The sequence below is a fragment of the Vicugna pacos genome, chromosome 21 (assembly GCF_048564905.1).
Source record: "Vicugna pacos chromosome 21, VicPac4, whole genome shotgun sequence".
In the NCBI taxonomy this organism is placed as follows: domain Eukaryota; kingdom Metazoa; phylum Chordata; class Mammalia; order Artiodactyla; family Camelidae; genus Vicugna; species Vicugna pacos.
Window position 1 is genome coordinate 21301019 of NC_133007.1, and position 20287 is coordinate 21321305.

A 20287-nucleotide genomic window follows, 5' to 3' on the forward strand; every position below is an offset into this window, starting at 1 on the left:
TGTAGTCCCACTTGCTTGTTTTTTATTTTGTTGCTTGTGCCTTAGATGTCATAAAGCTCCATTTTAGACACATTGAATTGAGATGCCTATGTGACATCCAAGTGAAGTAATTTAATAAACTACTAGGTATAGTAATCCTTGTACAAGTTATTTAAACTCTCTGGCCTCGGTCTTCTCATCTGTAAAGTGGTGATATCACCTACGTTTTAGTGTTAACACAGATAAGGATTCTTACACAGTACACTGCTCATATTGGGCACTCGGAACAAATTAATGAAACAATTGACATTTATAGTATGATATATAATCTTTACCACCCAATTTAGAGTTTGATCATATATTTCCTTGTAAGATCTAGGAGTTCAATTTACTTATGCAGTCTCCACAATTAGATAGTAAGTTCCTTGATGATAGGAACCCTCTCTTTTATCCCTCCCCACAGTGCCTCACCACAGAGTGGGTACTTAATAACTTATTGCTAGAGTAATTTGGCAGCTGTGGAAGTGGACAGGGGCCCAAGGACAGAGGGCCCCGCACTCCTCCTGTAATCCCTCTCCCAGTTGGTGGTACCACCAAACACTCAATCACCCATGCTAGGAACCTGGAGTTGTCTTTAACTCCTCTTCCTCTTTCTCAGCCCAGACATTGTAGTAGTCACCAAGTTCCAGTTATTTCATCTCCCATGTATTTCTCAAAACACGATCCTCCACTACATCCGACCGCTATCCTAGCTCAGGCTTAATCCCTCACCTATTTTATGGCAATAGCTTTCTAACTGGTTTCTTTGCCTCCAGTCCTGCTTCCTCAAATCCATCTTCCAAGCAGCCAGTAGTTAGATATCTGGACTAGATCTGACAATGTCATCTTCCATCTTACCCTTTAAAAGCTTTCTGATGGAATCACACTGCTTTCTCTGGCATATGCAGTCTCTCGTGGACTGGCCTTGCCTACATCTCAGCATCATCCCTTATCTCTTAGACTTCTCTCTTCCCACTTCCAGCCTGAAATGATATGCTCCAGCAAGAAAGGCATATTTGTGGTTCTACCATAGCTGTTTTTTGTATCTGGCTTCTTGAACTTCTCAGGTTGCACCCTCTACCTGAACTGTCTTTTATTTTTACCTGGCTAACTCCCCATTATCCTTTAAAAATCAACTCAGTTGCCATTCCTCCAGGAAGCTTTTCCTGCCTCTTCCTAAACACCCCTTTGCCAAAGCAGGTTTAGGTGCCCCTCTCCTGTGATCCCATAATGCTCTGTGCAAGCATCATCAGTGATCTGACCACATATTTATTTGCATCTTTGTAAAGGTATGTCTTCCCATCTAGCATGTTTAAACTCCATGAGAGCGGGAGAATATCTTATTCATCTTTTTCCCCCTATTGTCTCATATATAGTAGGTTCTCAGTCAATATTTGTTGATTGCATTAGTATAAATTCTCACAGTCCTACTCATGCAAAGATACCAACAGATGCATACACATATATAGGCTTACCAACTCCCAAGACCAGATCTAAGCACCTGTGCCCTCTGGAACTCAGATTATTTCAAAATGCAATAAGTTATGCATAGCTGGATGTTGTACCTACATGATGAAGGGTTCCACCAACTTATCCTGGGGACCTGAACAAGGCTCTTTTTAACTCAGTCTCTTCTCTGCCTCTGTCTCTCTCTGCAAGTGTGTTTTTATGGCTCTAGCCTGCACTTGGGTTTTTAACTCATCTTTAGAGCGACATTAACTATAATTTAACCCTTAACTAAAGAGACAGATACATGACAAAAAATAAAAAGGGAAAAAAGAAAAATGCTTATTTCCAGTGAGAGAAGACTGTATAAGTGCAGAAATAGCAAACATACAGGGAGATGTGCAATGAGAAGGACCTTTCAAATTGAAAGACTGAGATTTGGAACTTATTCCAGTGTGTGGGATCAGATTTATCCAACATAGATGTATCTAACATGTTATCCATCTCTAAAACATCCAAATAGCTTTTGGAATTACTTTTTCTGTTCATAGGCATTGGGAGAGAGAGAGTGTGTGTGTGTGTGTATACACTATCTACATTTGCAAAATTATTCTTCAATGTCTATGGAACACTTTACAACCCCAGTGAAGACTCCTACTTCTGATTCTTAAACTTATTAATTAGAAGTCCTTCATCTTGGCTCCAGACAGGACCAGGTACATAATTTGCATGGCCCACTAAAAAATGAAAATGCAGGGCCCCTTGTTCAAAAATCATGAAGAATTTCAAGACAGCAGCAACAGCAGAGCATTAAACCAAACCTGAAACCACTTTGAGTACAGAGCCTGTGTGACTGCACAGGTCACACTTCGATGAAGCCAGCTTTAATGCAAGAGCCCTCAAATCAATCCCAACTACCTCTAATTTATTTGAGCCCACTTTGATTTAATTCTCAGCCCTTCTTAGTTGGGAAATAGGACCTCTTCTAGTTCTTTGCATCAGCTCTTGATTAGACCCCAGTCTCTTTTGAAGAACTCTCCTTTTGAGAGCCTGGTGCAATTGTTTTGTCTGTTCTTTTACTGTTGACATACTGCGTGTGAGAACACTTGCTCTGTCTCTCTCTGTCTCTCCCCGCAGCTTGTCTAGGATCCATGTACAGGGGAGGCTGAAGATCTAGCCTGAAGCTCGGCAGTAGGGAAACGGATCCAATGAGGCACAGCTTCTAATGAGTCATGAGGTTCCTACCTACCAGGGTCCCTCCCCATGTGGCAGCAACCAGCACCATGGGCATGCTGGGAACACCTCCCACCCAAGCCTTTGCCCTGGGTCCAGAGTCTGTGCCCTATCCTGGTAGTCGCTGAGAACAACTGGAAGCCACACATACCAGGTGTTCCTTGTTTTCCAGGTACTGAGGCCATAATCCATAACTCTTAACTCCGGTAGCTCCTGAGATCAAGGGGAAAGCGGGGTCAGAGTGGTAGTCTGAGAAGAATCCGACACCAGATTCTGTGGCCTACAGGTGACATGCTGCCTAAAAGGAGCAGGTAGGAAACCTTTTGGGGGCCAGAAACTGAAAGCAATAAAGTTCAGATAACACAGAGGGTCAGGGCCTACAGGTGACATGCTGCCTAAAAGGAGCAGGTAGGAAACCTTTTGGGGGCCAGAAACTGAAAGCAATAAAGTTCAGATAACACAGAGGGTCAGGCCCAGGGCAGGTTTGTGAAGAGGTTCTGCAGAAGGGGGAGAAGAGGGTCAAGAGGGTCCAGAGCTGAATGCTAACCCCTCCACATTCAGGGGCCTGTGACAGCCACCCCAACACCTGAAGCCATGACCAGCGGGGAAGATGAGCCAAGGTACTGTGTGGTGTGCGGGGACAGAGCCACGGGCTACCACTTCCATGCCCTGACTTGTGAGGGCTGCAAGGGTTTCTTCAGGTGAGAACCTCCTCCCAAACTGAAACTCTCAAACTGCTTGCAGGCAGCCCTTAAGCCCTGGCACATGCCCAAGCTTGTCCTGCTACATCATTCCTGCATCCTGGAGCCTAACTACCCTGTGGCTGGCTATGCTGCAAATTGCCAACCTCAACACTGTATAAACAGGTGGCAAAATTACAGAGGGAAGGCAGATCATCTGTCCTATGGCCACAATTCCTTAGTCAAGTGTCTTCATTCAAGGCAAGCAGCAAGCTAGTACAGCATCAACCAGGCTTTCCTGATTCTGTGCCCCGGTGGAAATGCTTGAGATGCATTGTATCCTCTCCACCCCTAGGGGCCTCTAGGCACAGCTCAGATTAGCCCATGTCACCATAAATTCTTTTAGAACATGTCATTTGGGCCCCTCACATACCCACCTGCTCGCTACCATCCCTGACCCTTCATGTCTCCGTCTTCACAGGCGAACAGTCAACAAAAGCACTGCTCTCACCTGTCCCTTTGCGGGAAGCTGTAAGGTCAGCAAGGCCCAGAGGCGCCACTGCCCAGCCTGCAGGTTGCAGAAGTGCCTAGATGCTGGCATGAAGAAAGACAGTGAGTTGGCCCCCTACCATCCCTAGAATCCACTGACTATGTCTCTCCACTGACTATGCTTTGCCCTTGTTCCCACAGCGTATTCTCCACACAGCAGGCAGAGTAAGCTTTTTAAACAAGTCAGACAGTGTCACTTTTCTGCTCAAAACCTCCAAGGGCTCCTCATCTCTCTTATGGTCCATGACCTCATGGTTGAGCTCCCCAATACCACCTCTCAGATTTTACTTCCTCCTCTTCCCCTTGCTCAGTCCATCCCAACCACACTGACATCAATGCCATTCTCAAACACACCAAGCGCGCTATCCTCGGGACTGTTGTAACTTCTACTTACACTTGCCATTGCTTCTACCCGGAACACTCTTCCTCTATGGCTTGCTCTTTCTCTTCTATTTTTCAAGCATACTGCCTGTCACATCGTAGGTACTTGATCATTGTTAAATTAATTATTTAATGCTTTTCCTCTGTGCCAGATAATTAGGCTATGCTCCCAACAAATAATGTAACTTGTAGTCAACTTAATGTAACAGAAGTCAACTTGCCCAAGTCTACTCAGCTGAAAAGCTATAGGGTCAGTATTCGTCAGACACTTGCTTTTTCTATGACATCACACTACTGTTCAATACGGAGCAGTGGAAACTGTAGAAGTCAAAAAAAGTCTTGGTTTGAATTCAAACTACATCATATATGTAATCTTGGACCTGTCACTGGAATGTCAGCCTGTTTGTGTTTCTGAAAAATATAGATAACACCTGCCCTCTTTACCCATGGAGATTTAACCTCAGAACCTTTGAAATTACAATGCCATGCAAACATAGGTGATGTTTTAGGTACCAAGAGTCCTCCCGCTTCAACATTTCCCCAGAAGCCAAACATCTCCTTCCACTGTTCCCACTTTACTTTCCATCCTCTCTTTCCCTCCCACAGTGCATTGTTTTCTAATGCAGTGCCTCTCAGGTCGAGGAGAGTGTACAGGAACCTCCTGCCACCTGGAGCCCTTGGGACTTTACCCAAGCCCAAGGAGGCCTCAGGAACTCTCCTCTGTCCCTGTGTCCTTCATCGTGCAGTGTCTGAGGGTCACAGACCAGGGGCTGGCAGAGAAAGTCGCTCTCTGCTGGTCTCAATAGCTTTGTCACATCCCTTCCCTGGGCACAGTGATCCTATCAGCAGGAGCCCTGGCATTGCGGCGAGCGAGACAGGCCCAACGACGGGCACAGCAAGCATCGATGCAGCTGAGTAAGGAGCAGAAAGAGCTAGTCCAGACACTCCTGGGGGCCCACACCCGCCACGTGGGCCCCATGTTTCACCAGTTTGTGCAGTTCAGGGTGAGCACTTACAGGATTCAAGCTGGAATGTGACAAAAAGGGTGCCCAAGGAGGCTGGCCTGAGGGAGGGGGCTGTGTGCCATGCACCAATACAGAGGACGGGACTTCTCCGGAACCTCAGTGGGGCAGATTCCTCAGCCTAGAACCCATCCAAGATAAAGCTGGAGAGGCCTAAAGGGGATTCCTAAGGGGTGGTCGAGGGGGTGCCTCTTACTTAGGTTCTGATCTCTGCAGCCTCCAGCTCATCTGTTCACCCATCACCAGCGCTTGCCCACCCTGGTCCCTGCACTGGCGCTGCTCACACACTTTGCAGACGTCAATACTTTCATGGTACAGCAAATCATCAAGTTCACCAAGGATCTCCCCCTCTTTCGGTATGTGACCTCTCCTTACCTTTCAGGAAGAAAACACTCGTGAACTATAATCTGCCCCCGACCAAAAATAAATAAAGTCACTGACCAAACTAACCCATCCCTCAGCCTTTCCAAAAGCCAGGTCTTGAATTCCCAGCTTTGTTTTTAAGTATCCAATCAGAACTGGGAGTTCCACTCCCTCTCTGAAGTTCAGGCTAGAGTCTGAAGTGCCGGTTACCTACTCCCCACAGGTCCCTGCCCATGGAGGACCAGATCTCCCTTCTCAAAGGAGCAGCTATAGAAATCTGTCATATAGCACTCAATACCACTTTCTGTCTCCAAACACAAAACTTCCTCTGTGGGCCTCTTCGCTACACAATAGAAGATGCAGTGCATGGTGAGATGGTGCTAGAACAGTAGAAGGCATCCCTTTGGTATGGTATGTGGCAAGGTGAACCAAAGGCTCCTAAGCCTTGTGTCTCCCACAGCGGGGTTTCAGGAAGAGTTTTTGGAGTTGCTCTTTGGCTTCCATAGGACATTGCGGCGACTACAGCTCCAGGAGCCCGAGTATGTGCTCATGGCTGCCATGGCCCTCTTCTCTCCTGGTGAGTATCCCCCAAAGCCCAAAAGCTTTTGTTCCACCACCTCTGCCCAAACTCCCAGCTCCCTGCATCCACCCATCCAAGCCTTAGTCTTCAAACCACTGGAATGGGTCTATCTCAGCCTTGGGTCCCCCCCTGTGCAGGCTACCCACAACCCCCAACCTTGTCCTGCCCTACTCCCTATCTTACAGACCGGCCTGGGGTAACCCGGAGGGAGGAGATTGATCAGTTGCAAGAGGAGATGGCACTGACTCTGCAGAGATACATCAAAGGCCAGCAGCCAAATCCCCGGGACCGGTATGGTGGGACTGGAGGCTATACCAGAGCAGGAACGGGTTAGGGAGACATTGAACTCAGGAAGCTTTTGCTGTCCTTTCTTTTGGGAAACCAGGGCCCTTGAAGGTCTAGTCCTTCCCTCCCATCTCATAGAGTTCCGGCATCCAAATTGCTCCTACTGCTATTTCATCTCACTTTTTCCATATTTTTTTATTCAGTAGAGATGCAAGGTAGTAGCTCATAGGCTCTGTATAATAGCATTCCTGAGATTGATGACATCCATCACCTCACCAAGCAACTTCTCCAGACTAGAGCAGCCTTTCAACAGTTTTGTTCACTCTCTTTCCTTGGCCCTTCCCCTCCTCTCCATTGGTCCAATTCCTTTAATTTTTCATTCCCCTTGAACTTATGGTCATTCAATTTCATGGCCAAAGCCAGTCCCTGTATCACAGTCCATGATCTATCCAGGCTCTAAGGTATGCTCCACTTCTATTCTTGCTTATTCCTCAATGAGCCCACTCGGCCAGAAAAGGGATGCTTTATACCACAGAACACATCCACCTTCTGGAACCTGCTCTGGAAGGCCAGATCCTCAGATGCCACACAGTTGAAAATCTGGCCAAGTCTGGGGTTTTCTTCACACTTGGGGCTCAGAGCTCTGGGTTCAAGAAAAATGGCATAGTGAAAGGAGTCAGTGTCAGAGGCCCCCTTGGGGACCTTTGGAACTTTTGGTACATTTGTCACACCAGAGCATATTTTCTAGTGTTCAGACCTAGCTTCACTGAGGGGTGGTTCAGGGAATCAGGGCTCAGGACAAGACTCTCAGCTGCTTTATTTCCCTCCTCTTTCCCTGGTGACCCCACTACTTCTTCCCAGGTTTCTATATGCGAAGCTGCTGGGCCTGTTGGCTGAGCTCCGGAGCATTAACAATGCATATGGGTACCAAATCCAGCACATCCAGGGACTGTCCACCATGATGCCACTGCTCCAGGAGATCTGCAGCTAAGGCCCAGTCCACCTCCTTTCCCAGCCCACCTGGACACATTGGACTGGAAAGGGGAAAACGCTGGAACCATAGGTTGGGGCCAGTAGAAATGGAGCCCCCTGGTTGCAATGAAAGATTAAAGCAATAACTGCCTCTTCATGCAGTAATGGGGACAGTGAGGGGTCGCCATGGGGACAAAGTTGTTCTCTGGAAGCACAGAAGATGGGGAAAGAGGAAGCCCCAGGGCTAAGAGGTAAAGAAGCTGCTTCTGGGAATAGGTGAGCCCCACTTTCTGAGGCCAAAGATTTAGCCCTTCAGCCCTTCCTTCCCAGCCTTGGGAGACTCTGGGATGGAAAAGAGGATGGGGAGCTAATCCCATGCAGATTTTTCTGCTCTGAAGAGGAAGAGGCTAGGAGCTTTAATCCACAGGGAAATGAAGGAAATGGGAGTGAGGAGAGGAAAATCAGCCAGACATACCCCTTAATCCTTCTCCCTTAGTCCAGAGCCACAAGAGCATGGGAAGATGATTCTGGGGCTGATGACAGAGTGGGGAGCCTCAAACCACTGCCTCAGCAGCTGCCCCTGTGGCAGCTCCAGTTCTGAGGAGGGCATGGTCCTGTCCCCACTCTGGCTCCTGGGCCCTAGAGATCACCCAGCAAGGTGGGCTCTGGGGAAGGGCCTAGTCTCTGGCCCTAGGGCACCTGACTCAGAGGTTCCAGCTGCTGTGCGGGCTGGCTCTGGGACAACCTCAGCCCACAGTGATGCTGAAGCCACAATGGAATCTGTTGCGCCAGTGATTAAGGAAGGCTCCAAGGGCTAGGGTGACAGGCAGGGGGGGCATCTTCTTCTCCAGCACAGCACCCACACACCAGTTACTATCCACCAAGCCTGTTGGGGAAGAGGATATAGACTAGGTTATTTAACAGCGCTTGGAGAAAGGGGTCGGCGGAAGTAAGGCGGAGCTTCCTTCCCACTGTCTCCCCAATCCCTCAGCACTTCTGAATGTCATTTAAATAAGCCTCACCTCTAAACACCATGTTGGCCTGGGGCAGAGTCAGGTGGTAACCAAAGGAGAAGGTTGTGTCTTGTAGCCTTGTATTTGCCTCAAACTCCACTCCAACCTGAACCTGAGAACCAAGGGGAAGGATGGGAGAGGGATCTGTCTCAATGAAGACTAGAGGAGTCCTTACAGGGCATCAGCAGAATGAAGGCATGCGTGAAATGTATGTGTCGTGTGGGGAGGAAGAACAGTTGGTCAGTAGGGCCTGTGGAGGGAGATCCAGAGCAACTTGCAGGTGTGGGGGATGGGATCAGGAGACTCACCTGTTCATTTGCCCTGTGGTAATAACTTGCATGGGCCCCACCTGATCCCACATTCAATGTAGCTACCCAGTGTACAGCTGTGAAAAACAAAGTACAAGAGAAAAGAAATGTTACTGTATTAGGACACAGGCCAGGAACCCCAGCCAAGCTCAGGATTTCCCTCCCCATCACTATTCTGCCTCACCCCGTACCCGAGTACTTCCCAGCCAGTGTCAAGATGGCCCCCTCTTCGCCTGGCCGCCGGTGATAAACTAGCTCTCCTCCTAGCACCAGTCGATGAGTGAGGCTCTGCAGGAAGTGAGCAACCATGATCACTGTGGGTGAGTGGGGAGACACAGAGTCAGTCATAGAGATAGGACTGCTCCCTCACCTCAGCAGTCCCCACCCCAGCCTGCCCAAGAAGTTTCTTTTCTAATCCCTGAACTGTACAGACAGTGAAGAGGCAGAGCCAATATGAGCAAGTGGGCAGCCAAGATGAATAGAACCCTGTGCCAATTCCTCACCCGATTCCCCGATCAGGTCAGGATTTCCCAGGGTCAGAGTGGCTGTGTAGTCATCTCCCCGATACTCGCCATCAAACTGCCATGTCAGGAATTTGGCCTGCTGTGTCTGGGTAGGAACAGCAAGAAGTAAAATCTCTCTCCTTATTTAGGATCACTATAGCCTCTGCTCCTCCTCCTAGAGCCCCCAGGGCAGGACACTCATGGAGGAGAAAGAGGAAATGCTTCAGTGTCTGAAGGCAGGAACCATGGGTCACCTGGAAGACAGCCTTGGCTCGGAGCCGCTCTGCCAGGAGGAGCAGGACCTGGGCATTGAGGCTACCACTGCTGTCCATATCCCCTACCACAGTGGGGAACACCTGTTGAAGAGTGTAGACAGTAAGACTGAGCTGGGTGGCAGGATTCAGCCTAAATCCAAGTTCAGGATTTCTTTCGCTGTACCCAGCGCCCCCTGGTGGAGCCACAAAGACAAACTCTCAGCTCCTCCCACAGAAATGTTTCCCCACCCTCTCCCATTCAGAAGAAACCATTCTTCCCCATAACACACACATTTCCTCCTCCTCTACACCTGGGTCCCAGCTGGGATTTTTAGGGAGATAACCCAAGTGTGGGGAGCCCTCACCTCAGTGGGGCTAAGTTGCCAATCCCCTGCATAGGCTGCATGGAGGTGGTAGCCAGGCAAGCCCAGAGCACTCATGTGCACAGTGTGAGCCACCTAGAGAAAGAGAAATCAATAGAGGAGAAGCATTCCTGCTCCATTTCAATCCCCGTCCCACCCTTCATCTTCTCTCCACTCAGAAGGTCTTTTAAGGAACCCAAATATTCCAACATACACAGATTAAAAGCAACAAGTCCCACAGGCAAAGGAAGTAAAGAGAGCCCCCACATCCTCCCTCTTTGTTCCCTATAGCCTGGCTAAGGCTGGAGTACAAAGGGAAAGAGAAGGAGATCCAGGGACAGGCAGGGAGGAATAGTAAGGAGGGGCCAGAGAAGTGGGAGCACCTGGAAATGGCTGCTCAGAACCTTGTTGACAACGAGCTTCACTCCCTCCATCTGTGCTGGGAATACATCTGAAGGGGGTGGAGGGGAGGGGAAGGGAAGGAATAAGCACAGACAAGGAATCCCTACCCCAAGAAGTAGTCTCCCCTTTCAATCCCACAGAAAGTGCTTTGGAGAAATTGACCTCCTTTCAAGTCCTGAAACGGGAAATTCTCCACTCCATTGGGGCACTTGAACCTCACTGGGGCTGGATGCCCCAGCTGTGATCTCCCCTTTTCTGCTCCGATCACTGGACATCCAGCACTCAAGACCCTCCCCTTCTCTGCCCCTTCAACTTGAGACACACAAATGACAAGTTCTCACCTTTGCATAGCCGGTGCAGCTCATCGAAGCTCCCAGGGTTGGGAAGAGGTTCCTCTCGACGGGGGCTCCGGCGGGGCAAAGCACCCATTGGTGCTAGGCCCAGTGTGTTCCCCATTTCATTCCAGAGGACATGGGAGGAGCCTGGGTTGGCCTGGGAAAGGACTCTATAGCTTCCTCTACCCACCACGGGCCCCACCCCCCATTATCCGACTCCCCAGTCCCAGAAACTTCCACATGGTCCAACGCTAGACCTGGAACAGGAGGAGTGGGGAGAGAGGGCACTGGTGGGGAGTTTGAACCCCAGGCACACTCCCATCCCATCTTTAATCCCTCACCCCCACCTGTCACCCCTGTCTCCTCCCCCAATCTCTAATCCTAGTCCCCGCCACAGACATCACCCAGCTTCCTAGTCTTTCTACTCTTCATTCCTAGGCCCCAAGGCGAGGCTTGCAATGGAGCAATAGCCCTTACCTTCTCAGACCATCATGCTGCCCCTTTCCCCCCGGCACACCCCGGTCATCTTGATGGGGGCAGCCATCTTGAGTGATGGCAGAACTGCGGCTTCACCCTGCATTCCCAGCGTGGCCATGAACGCCATCTTGGAACCGGGCGTAAGAAAAGATTTCAAAGACCCAACCCTCCCTTGATTGTGCGCCGCCCAATCGATTAAAAAAAAAAAAAAAAGCTGCCTCGATCTCCCAGGGGCCAATGGGAGAGAAGGAAGCAAAGGAATGGCAAACCTTGCATCCAGAGAGGTCTAACCCCGGCACTGCAGAGACAGGCGGGATTTGATAGGTCCTTAGACTGACTCCGGTAGGTGGCCTTAGATCGCCCTGCCTCTCCAAGGTCGGGAAAAACCTTTAAGCGTACAAGACACTAGAGGGAGCATCTTGGAGCTTGAGCCACTGAAGTCCGTTCCGCCACATAGCCTGGATACGTGTTTTTGAAGGGTGGCCCAGGAAACGACTGTGAAAACTTCTTTCGAACAGAACACTGCGCACCCCACCCCCACCCCACAGGAACCCCTGGGGACTCCTCTTCACAGTTCTTCACAGTATACGGTACACCTCCAAATGATTCCTAGTCTCAGGTACAGCTCTCTCGAGGAAAATGGAGCCACACTTCCCTCCTGGAGGTCTACACCTCTCAAAGTTCGGCCCCTTGTCCCCTCGATGGAATGGGAATAAGTGTGAGAGTTTGGGGTAGAGGAGCAGGGGCTGCAGCCTTAGTTCTAGCAGAACAAGTCCCTGAAACAGCTGACCCCTGTAGTTAATCCTTCCTTCCCTGATTCCCCAGGCAGAGTTGGCAAATAATATCTAGGAATACGGACTCCTGACTTCAAATGCACTCCACTACAAAGCCACGAACAAATTAATGGCATGCCCTTCAAATACTAAGTGCTCCACAGAGAAATAATTGAAGATGGAGTATGATTTCTTGGACTCTGGTCACCTTCCTCACTAGCACTCACATGTCCACTCCCATCTCTTAGGAATGTTCTACATACACTTGGAGGGCAAAACGATAAAGGATACGAATTCTTCTGATATCTGGCTGATTTCACCCAAGTGCCTTTGGCCTAGAAGTGTACTTCTGCCCTCCCTCACAGTCAGGGTTGGGATAAAGACTGGGGCCTTGGTCAAAGGGATGCTGTGGTCCCTGCTGACTCACATTGGCTGACCAATGATAGAACTGATAAGGTGATCCAAATGACCAAAGACCTCCCACATTTATCCTTGGTGGAAGCCTCTCAACTCACCTTTTTTCCTGCCAGAGCACTCTAATTGGGAGGGGGAGGGCAGAGGCTGCTTTCTGAATTTGTTTTATTGGGGGTGGGCTGTGCTCATTTATCAGCACTCAGGAAGGTCATTCTTGGCTCTAGTGGTTTCTCCCTGGTCTCATTACACATTAACTTAAAAAGGGACAGAATCAATCAGACTTGCCCTCTGACCCAAGCCAGCATTCCTCTCACCCCTGCCCCTGATTTCATCTCCTTTCTTCTTTCTTCTGTTCCCCAATACCTCTCTGCCAAGTTGCAGCAAAAGGGGATTAGGGTTGGGAGCTGAAATCTACCCATAACGGAACAAAGATACTAAGGGCTGAGGGCTTGATATGTCAGAGCTTTCCAGAAAAAAGAAAGAAAGAAAGAAACCCTAGAAATCCTGTTTCCTGCAGCATTCAAATCCAAGGACTACTAGCCTCAGCCTCAAAAGGAATGAATGTTGAATAGGCCTAAAGTATGCCCCCTTGGCATGCACTAAGGCCTGCACCCCTGCCTCCCATCCAGTCCCCATGAGTCCCCCCACGTGCTTGTCCTCTCCTCCCCCATTTCTCCAGCTTGTTTACTCCAACATGGCCCCTGCCCCACTGGGCCCTTCCAAAGTCCTTGTCACCTGACATGGGGGTGGGGAAGCAGACAGATATATGGTCCCTGCCTCCCCAGTCAGGCCAGGCACAGACAGCAAGGACAGTGACGCCGACTAGGTACAGTAAGGGAGCAAGAGGTCTGGGCAGCATCCAAAGGGGACCAGGTTTTAATTATGGAAGGGGAGGGAATCAGGTTGGTGTGGATATGTAGGTAGGGGTCCCTGGGGAGGGGCTGAAGCCCATTCAGCTTCAGTGTCCTCCCCTACCCCCAACTGTTTGCAGGCCACTTTCCCCACTGTTAACACCATGAAGCTGCTTGCAGTGACTGTGCTGCTCCTCACCATCTGTAGCTTTGAAGGTGGGTGTGATACGGGGACGGGTCCCAGGGAGGAGAAGGTGCTTGGGTCCTAGCTGTTTATCAGTCTGTGCTCCTCTGCCCGGGTCTGGCAACCAGGGAGCTTAAAAGGAAAATCATTCCCTCTCTAAAGCCCAGAAAGCCCATCCAAAGACCTGGAGCTGGATACCTGTTTGGGGAGAGGGCTGAGAGCTGGGGCTGGATACTGGCAGAGAAATGGGACCCATTGTTGGGGACCCAGCTAAGAAACGTGTGTGTGTGTGTGTGTGTGTGTGTGTGTTTCTGTGTGTGTGCAGGGGCTTTGGTTCGGAGACAGGCAGAGGAGCCAAGTCTGCAGAGCCTGGTCTCTCAGTACTTCCAGACCGTGACCGACTATGGCAAGGACCTGGTAGAGAAGGCCAAGGGCTCAGAGCTTCAAACCCAGGCCAAGTAAGTCTCAGCAAAAGGGGTTCAGGGACCAGGGGGCTGTGGAGAGAAAGAAGGGAAGCCGGGAGGTCTCACATAGTCTGAGCTCAGGAGTCGGGGTTAGGGAGGATGGGATTTAAATTGGAGAGAAAATTCCTTGATCACCCCATAGATCCCATGGACCTCTTGGGCAGCAGGAACTGGGCTTTGAAATTCTATCTCTGGGGTCTGTTCCTCTGCTCGGTGGAGGGCTTACCTCTCCTCCTAGGAGCTTTGCCATTCCAAGACAGACCAAGCACTAGAGTCTGGGGACTTGGGTCTCACCTCCCACCACCACCAAGGTCCCTGCCAATTCTTCATGGTGACTTCTAATCCCTTACATATCCAGGGCTTACTTTGAGAAGACACAGGAGCAGCTGACACCCCTGGTCAAGAAGGCTGGAACTGATCTGATTAACTTCCTGAGCAATTTCATGGACCTCAAAACACAGCCTCCTGCCCAGTGAGATGTCTAGACCATTATCTTCCATCCCCAGCGGGCCTCTTGAATACTGACGGGCCAGACCTAGAGCTCCTTTCCCCACCCAGTCCTTGTTTTCTACAATAAATACTGAAGGAGTCAAGTTGTGAGCCTGGTATGTTTTGGGGACTGAGAGAAATAGGGATAGTGAGGGAGGAATAGTGGAGAGAACAAAGAGAAATCTGCTTCTAACAGGAGATGGGTTTTGGTGTGGAGAAAGGGTTGAAAAAATAAATGATGGAAGTGACAACGTGGGGGTGCCCGTAAGTCTTCTCCAAATCCAAGGAATCTTCCTACAGTCCTGGGAACACCCCTGTTGGGGAGACTAAAGAGCCTTTGCCTTGGACATGGAACCATGAAAAGCATGAAGGATTCATGAACCAAATCCCTAGACTCCTGGAAGTCATAGGAAATGACAACACCCCTCAGAATTTCCTCTATCATACTATGAAGAGGAGAAAGCTTCCCAAAAATGAGCCCAAAGGTGTCACCCAAGGCCCCCTCTTCCCTTCTGAGCCAGAAGAACATTGTGCTTCCTCTTATCCTGCAGTAAAAGATCTGGGTTTACTCCTCTCCCCAAAAGGGCTCTAATCCTTCCATTTATTTTATTATTATTATTTTTTAATGGAAGCACTGGTACTGGGGATTGAACCCCGGACCTCGTGCATGCTAAGCATGTGCTCTGCCACTGAGTTTTACTCATCCCCCTAATAATCCTTCGATTTAAAACCTCTCACCTAGACCCCCCTGTCTGGGGAACACCCATTCCAAGCTTCTCCCCCACTATTATCTGGGTGCTATTCTGGCCTAAGTTCTGGTAGCCATCTTAGAGCCTGGAACCAGTAGATGTGACAGCCACTTAAAGGCCTGACAGGTCTTCAACTTGGTAGACATGTGGGCCTTGAGAAACTTTGGTAGCTGTGATACCTGGATTAAATCAAAATGGAATGGAAATCAGGCTGGACTGATGCAGGAAACTCACAATCCCAAAATGGGAAAATGAGCATTTTTCCAATAAAACTTTATTTCTACTCTATCTTTAAAATCGTTTCTTCCCTATCCTGGCTCATTTCTCATATCTCATCTGAAATCACCTTTTCCCAGACACCAGAGATGGCTCCAATTTCTTCTTTATATTAATCAGCCTCTTCAGTCTGGCCTTCAAGACCCTCACCACTTACGATTACTTTCTTCCCCTTTCTTTCTTGGTGTCTTTTTTTTTTTCCTCACGTGGCAAAATGTGCAGGGACAGAGATATGTCTGTCACTTGCAAGATGACCTTGGACAGGTTAATCAACTTCAAAGAGCCTGAATTTACTCACAGGGTTAGTGAGTAGATCAAATGGTACAATAAGCTGGAAAACATATTGGAAAGTGTAAGTCACCATGCAGTGCAAAGTATTGCAAAGTATGGAGGCTTGCTGGGGTAAGCCTGGGGACTCCAGACCCATTTGGTCAGGGCTGCTGGGTCACAAGTAGGACTGGAAGCCTCTGATGAGTTTCAGATACTTCCAGGGAACCCTGCCTAGAAACAGGACAGGCATTGACAAGGGGTTTCCTTCACTGCTCACCCATGTGTTCGGAGAAGCTGACCTCTTATCTGGACCAGACTTGTTCTCCTTTGCCTTACCCACTTCCAACCCCTACCTGGCCCCTCAGGTCCCTCTTGCCCCAGAATCCACTGAAAACTCACTGTTCTCATAAAGCCTTCCATTAGGAGTGTCACACAAGCTTTCAACACACCATCCCATTTGTGTGTTTGGCTTTTCAGCTATACTAATGCCTGTATGTGTGTATATTAAGAGCTGTGCTCACACTTCTCCCTGAAGCCCACTGTCATCTGGATTGGTGACTATTTGGGGTTGGACAGCCAGGCTTTCCCACAACCCAGCCTTGTTTCAGTTGTCAGACACAGGGGGCCAGGATGGGTACAGAAGTCATTTCTTGGGTTCAAATGTCTCTGAATGTGCCTAGACTCTCAATACATTACTTCCTGCCCCAGTTCCATGCTAGAGAATGAGGAGATCCTTCCCCAAGTCACAGCCAACATTCATCCCTTAGTCAAGCAAAACAGCCCTGAAGTCTACTAACCTGTGAACTCTGAAAGATCAGGAACTGAGTTTGCCTTACTCAAAATGTCTTCAGTATCCAGTCTAGACTAGTAGAGGCTGAATAAGTATATGTTAAATGAATGAATAACTAGAGTCCAGTCTGTGGTGGCTTTATTGATGACAGTTCCTTTCCATTGTTTAGTAGCAGTTGAAATGGAGAAGAGGGGAAGGGTGGTGTAAGTGGGTGAGACTAGAATAAAAACATTGATGAAGAGCATCTGAGGTCTTTGACAGAGAGGTGTCTATTAATGAGGGGTGGGGGTATAGGGTCATTACAGGGATAGGGTCAGCTGCCAACCATGAGGGCTGGGAGGAGAGTGGAAGAAGGATGTGTCCAAGGGCATCTGTTCTAAGGTTATTGTGGTGGTTTCTCATGCTTCAGGGTCTCATAAGTCTCCTGGTGCCGGGTGCTCAGGCCCTGGAGGTAGATGTCAGAGGATAGTCAGGAGCTTGAGTCCATCACAGGGCCCATCCCACCCCTACAGGCCCTGCCCCTTCCAAAGGTCACTCAAAAGCCCACTCTTTTTTGCTGACTTCCTGGGACTGGGGTAGGGGGTTGCGGAGGCAGCTTCACTCACCGTGTAAACACCATCTGATTTCTGCAGAGGCAAAAGGGACAAGGCATTAGAGCTCACACCTCTCACAGGGCCTCTCAGCATCTTCTCACCACCCAGGGAAGTCTCTGGCCATGGGTGGCCCCCTTGGACCAGAGGGTACTGACATGGATACTCTGGGGCATGAATGCACATTTGCCCACATGGCTACAAACACATATACATTCAACATACAACTCTCTCATGTACTCATTGTCACACTACACTTGACTCTTCCTCATCACCTGCTGAATATTTCACTTGTGACTTGGCTAGGTGGCAGTGTAGTTAGGAGGAGGTGGGAGGGGGACCTCAGAAGCTTATACAGATCAGCACCCTAGTGTCATGTTCCTACCCCCAGAAGCCACAGACCTCAAGGCTAAAGCCCCAGAATGGCTGAGAGTTTGAAAAATTGTTGAAACCCAGTGGAGGGAGGTTCCATACCTCATAGCTGGCTATAGCTGCTTTTCGCACCTGGAGCTGGGGTAGGGGAAATATCATTAGTACAGGCGAAGTTAGTGGCCCATCCCCCTTCCCTCCAAACTTTGTAGGGGAACCCTTTTACTCCCTCTCCTTGAAGCCCTGCTGCCACCACCCTCCCACTTCTCATTCCAAGCCCTCACCCCACCCTGCCCCAACCTTACCTTGAGTCGGCAGTAGAGCAGGGTGAGGACAATACCATACAAAAACAGGATTGCATCCAGTATATAGCAAAGCTGGGGTTCTCCCAGGGCCGCTGAGGGGATAGAGGGTACCCGTGGGGTCAGGGGCAGCAGGGAAGATCTGGGACTCAGAGGAGAGAAGGAAAGGGCTCTGGGAGATAGGACAGGGCCTGGAGGGGCACCCTCCAAGGGAAGAAACTTCATCTTCCTCTCTGGATTCCTATTTCTCTCACCTTTCCCTCTTTTCCCTCACCCCAGGGTGAGGGTAGGACAGAAAGTGTGAAGGGTTCTGTCGTGAAGGAACTGATGGGTACTGAGAGCTGAGGACTTCCTCCTCAGCCCCGAACCCTCTTTTTAGCCCTGTGGGTTCCTCAGGCACCATTGAGCACTCCATAGTCCTCAAGGGGCCCATTTGAGTTCACTGAACTAAGACTAAAACCTCAGCCTTCGAGGGGTAGTGGGGGGGCGGGCAGTGACAAATTTCAGAGACGAAACCACAGGAGTGTCTCTGCTAAGTCCTGTGACCTGTGGCTGAGGGCTGGACAGGAAGGATGTGAGCTGGGGAAGGGAGGGAAGGCAATCACTCTATTATTGGTCATCTAGCCTCAGCCACATCACTTTCCGTCCTCCTACAAGACACTTGAATATATAAAAACAAGATGTCACTTTCCTTGGCTTTATAGCTACCGATGGCTCTGCACACAGGCTGAATGTGTCTTAGCCCAGGTTCAGAATGACCACAAGCTGTATGGATTCCGGCTCTGAGTACTCTGCCCTGTTACTCACTCACTCTGGGCCACTGAGAGAGGAAGTTTTGTGCAATTAAAAAAAATCAAATAAGGTTTGAGCTCCAGCTTCTAACAGCTCCAACTCTTTATCAGAAGAGCTCATGGGCGTGTGACTGGTACCCGTATATAGTATGTTTTACTCTGTGGCGCTCTTTCACACACAATATTGCATAAATCTCAAAACTTCCCTGTGAGGGAAAGAAATGTCATCGCCATTTTGTAGGTGATAAAACCAGGGCTCAGAAGAGCTAAGTAGATTCGGGCCAGAGTTAAGTGACAGAGCTGGAACTCAAATCCAGGTTTTCTGCTTTCAAAGTTTGTGCCATCTCTTTTCTGCCTCAGTGCCCCAGGTTGCTCATCTCAGGGCAGCAGACTGGCCGCTTTCTTAATCCTTTTCCCCACCGTCACAGCTGGGCTGGTGGAATTCCATCTCAGTCCATCTCTTTTAATTTCCCCACTTTCCCTTAAGTTTCACTAACCCCTTCCTCTCCAAACCTCAGCTGTAACTATCCCTCTTCAAAACACAGACAGACAACTCAAAGAGAGCAGCAAGTGAGATTTCAGAGGGTGAAGCCTCAGAGCTGAAGGGACCTTTCCATTTCTGCCTCAATTTCTCAGGGGATGCTCGGGTCTCTAGAATTGGGCATTGTACGCTGCCCACCCTCGTATCAGCTGTTGACGTGATGGGGTTTCTTAGTGATGACCCACAGAAGCAGCAATGAAGTTTTGACTATCCTTGCCTCACTCCTGAAGACAAGGGCAGGCCCCTGCTTTCCTAAAAGGGACTTAATAAATATTATTTAACCAACTAGAGATCAGCTCCCAGTGGGCATGACCAAAGGCACCCCACAGAAAATACTGACCATGGGAAATGGAGTTTTCCCCAGACCAGCTTTTTGTATCATACCACCACTCCCCTCCTCTGCCAAACTGAAGCCTTACACGTACATCAGGCCTGAGAAAGCAAGAAGGGGACAAGAAAGGCAGAAACTATGATTCCTGTACCCTGAGGACTGGATAGGACAGACTCCGGGTCTCCGTGCCCATCTAGCCGGGGCCAGCCTTCCTCCGTCTGTCCCTGCCTCGGCCGTCAGACACAGGCCCTTGACTCCCACCCTGTAGCCCAGCTCACTGTCCCTCATCAAACCCTCTCACCTGCTTGTTCAACCAAAAGGAGTAAGAGGAAGACCACTGCTGGAATCATCTTGGGCAGGGGCTAAGTGGCCGTGAGCTGGGATCGGACGCTCTGACAGCACTGCGCAGCTGTGCTCTGCCAGCGAGCAGCTCCCTGACCACAGTTCCCCCCTTCCTGCCACGCCTTCCCCCAGCTCTGGCCCCTTCCCCTTCCTGCACTAGAGACCGGGCGGCTCCCGGAAGGACCAACTAAGGGAGCTAAGAGACCTGGGTTCTTATGCCTCCGTCCTTCAGTGACCAATCCCCTGCTACCAGGGAAAGAGGGGGCTCCCATGTTTGGGAAGCCCTGTTCATTGACAGATCCATGATAAACTGCCCCTCGAGATTCTAAGACCCCACAATAGCCCCCTTCTCTCCCATCTGGAACTTTGTACCCAATCTTGATTTGAGTTTACCAATTAATGAGGGCGGGAAGGGTTGGGGAGGGGGGGAAGGGAGGGGAAAACAGGAAACGAGGAATAGAGAAGTGGAAAGGCAAAGAGTCAGAAAAGGGGGCGGAGATGAACAGGAAAAATTGCTAAGGACTGAGTCTAACAGAGAAGTGGACAGTTAACAAATACTCATCAAGTTTCCCATCAAA

The 20287-nt window shown here is 49.6% G+C and overlaps 4 protein-coding genes across 10 annotated transcripts; 2 read left to right on the forward strand and 2 right to left on the reverse strand.

Moving 5' to 3' along the window:
• Positions 1-2816: 2816 nt before the first annotated feature.
• NR1I3 (nuclear receptor subfamily 1 group I member 3) lies at positions 2817-7680 on the forward strand. The gene is made up of 9 exons (XM_006215692.4): positions 2817-3008; positions 3259-3398; positions 3859-3989; positions 5142-5311; positions 5546-5685; positions 5916-6061; positions 6153-6269; positions 6458-6563; positions 7419-7680. Exons 2-9 carry the CDS (start codon positions 3292-3294, stop codon positions 7546-7548), a joined length of 1047 nt encoding a protein of 348 aa, XP_006215754.1. The 5' UTR covers positions 2817-3008; positions 3259-3291; the 3' UTR covers positions 7549-7680.
• TOMM40L (translocase of outer mitochondrial membrane 40 like) lies at positions 6620-11328 on the reverse strand. 5 transcript variants are annotated; one of them, XM_072946243.1, is made up of 10 exons: positions 11184-11298; positions 10713-10963; positions 10353-10420; positions 9973-10065; positions 9608-9709; positions 9354-9459; positions 9042-9164; positions 8851-8927; positions 8552-8654; positions 6620-8415 (listed from the first exon to the last, which is right to left on the reverse strand). In XM_072946243.1, exons 2-10 carry the CDS (start codon positions 10825-10827, stop codon positions 8276-8278), a joined length of 927 nt encoding a protein of 308 aa, XP_072802344.1. In that variant the 5' UTR covers positions 10828-10963; positions 11184-11298; the 3' UTR covers positions 6620-8275. The 5 variants fall into 5 exon arrangements, with proteins under 5 accessions (XP_072802344.1, XP_006215750.1, XP_072802345.1 ...); XM_006215688.4 differs by having other exon boundaries at positions 6727-8415; positions 10713-10863; positions 11184-11328; XM_072946244.1 differs by lacking the exon at positions 9608-9709 and having other exon boundaries at positions 6727-8415; positions 10713-10863; positions 11184-11328.
• A 35-nt stretch (positions 11329-11363) lies between these two features.
• Positions 11364-14462, forward strand: APOA2 (apolipoprotein A2). 3 transcript variants are annotated; one of them, XM_072946249.1, is made up of 4 exons: positions 11364-11525; positions 13362-13437; positions 13731-13863; positions 14228-14462. In XM_072946249.1, exons 2-4 carry the CDS (start codon positions 13386-13388, stop codon positions 14343-14345), a joined length of 303 nt encoding a protein of 100 aa, XP_072802350.1. In that variant the 5' UTR covers positions 11364-11525; positions 13362-13385; the 3' UTR covers positions 14346-14462. The 3 variants fall into 3 exon arrangements, with proteins under 3 accessions (XP_072802350.1, XP_072802348.1, XP_072802349.1); XM_072946247.1 differs by lacking the exon at positions 11364-11525 and adding an exon at positions 11541-11802; XM_072946248.1 differs by lacking the exon at positions 11364-11525 and adding an exon at positions 11541-11773.
• Positions 14463-16691: 2229 nt separating this feature from the next.
• Positions 16692-19845, reverse strand: FCER1G (Fc epsilon receptor Ig). The gene is made up of 5 exons (XM_006215686.4): positions 19669-19845; positions 17708-17799; positions 17508-17543; positions 17049-17069; positions 16692-16888 (listed from the first exon to the last, which is right to left on the reverse strand). Exons 1-5 carry the CDS (start codon positions 19715-19717, stop codon positions 16826-16828), a joined length of 261 nt encoding a protein of 86 aa, XP_006215748.1. The 5' UTR covers positions 19718-19845; the 3' UTR covers positions 16692-16825.
• Between the last annotated feature and the right edge of the window lie 442 nt (positions 19846-20287).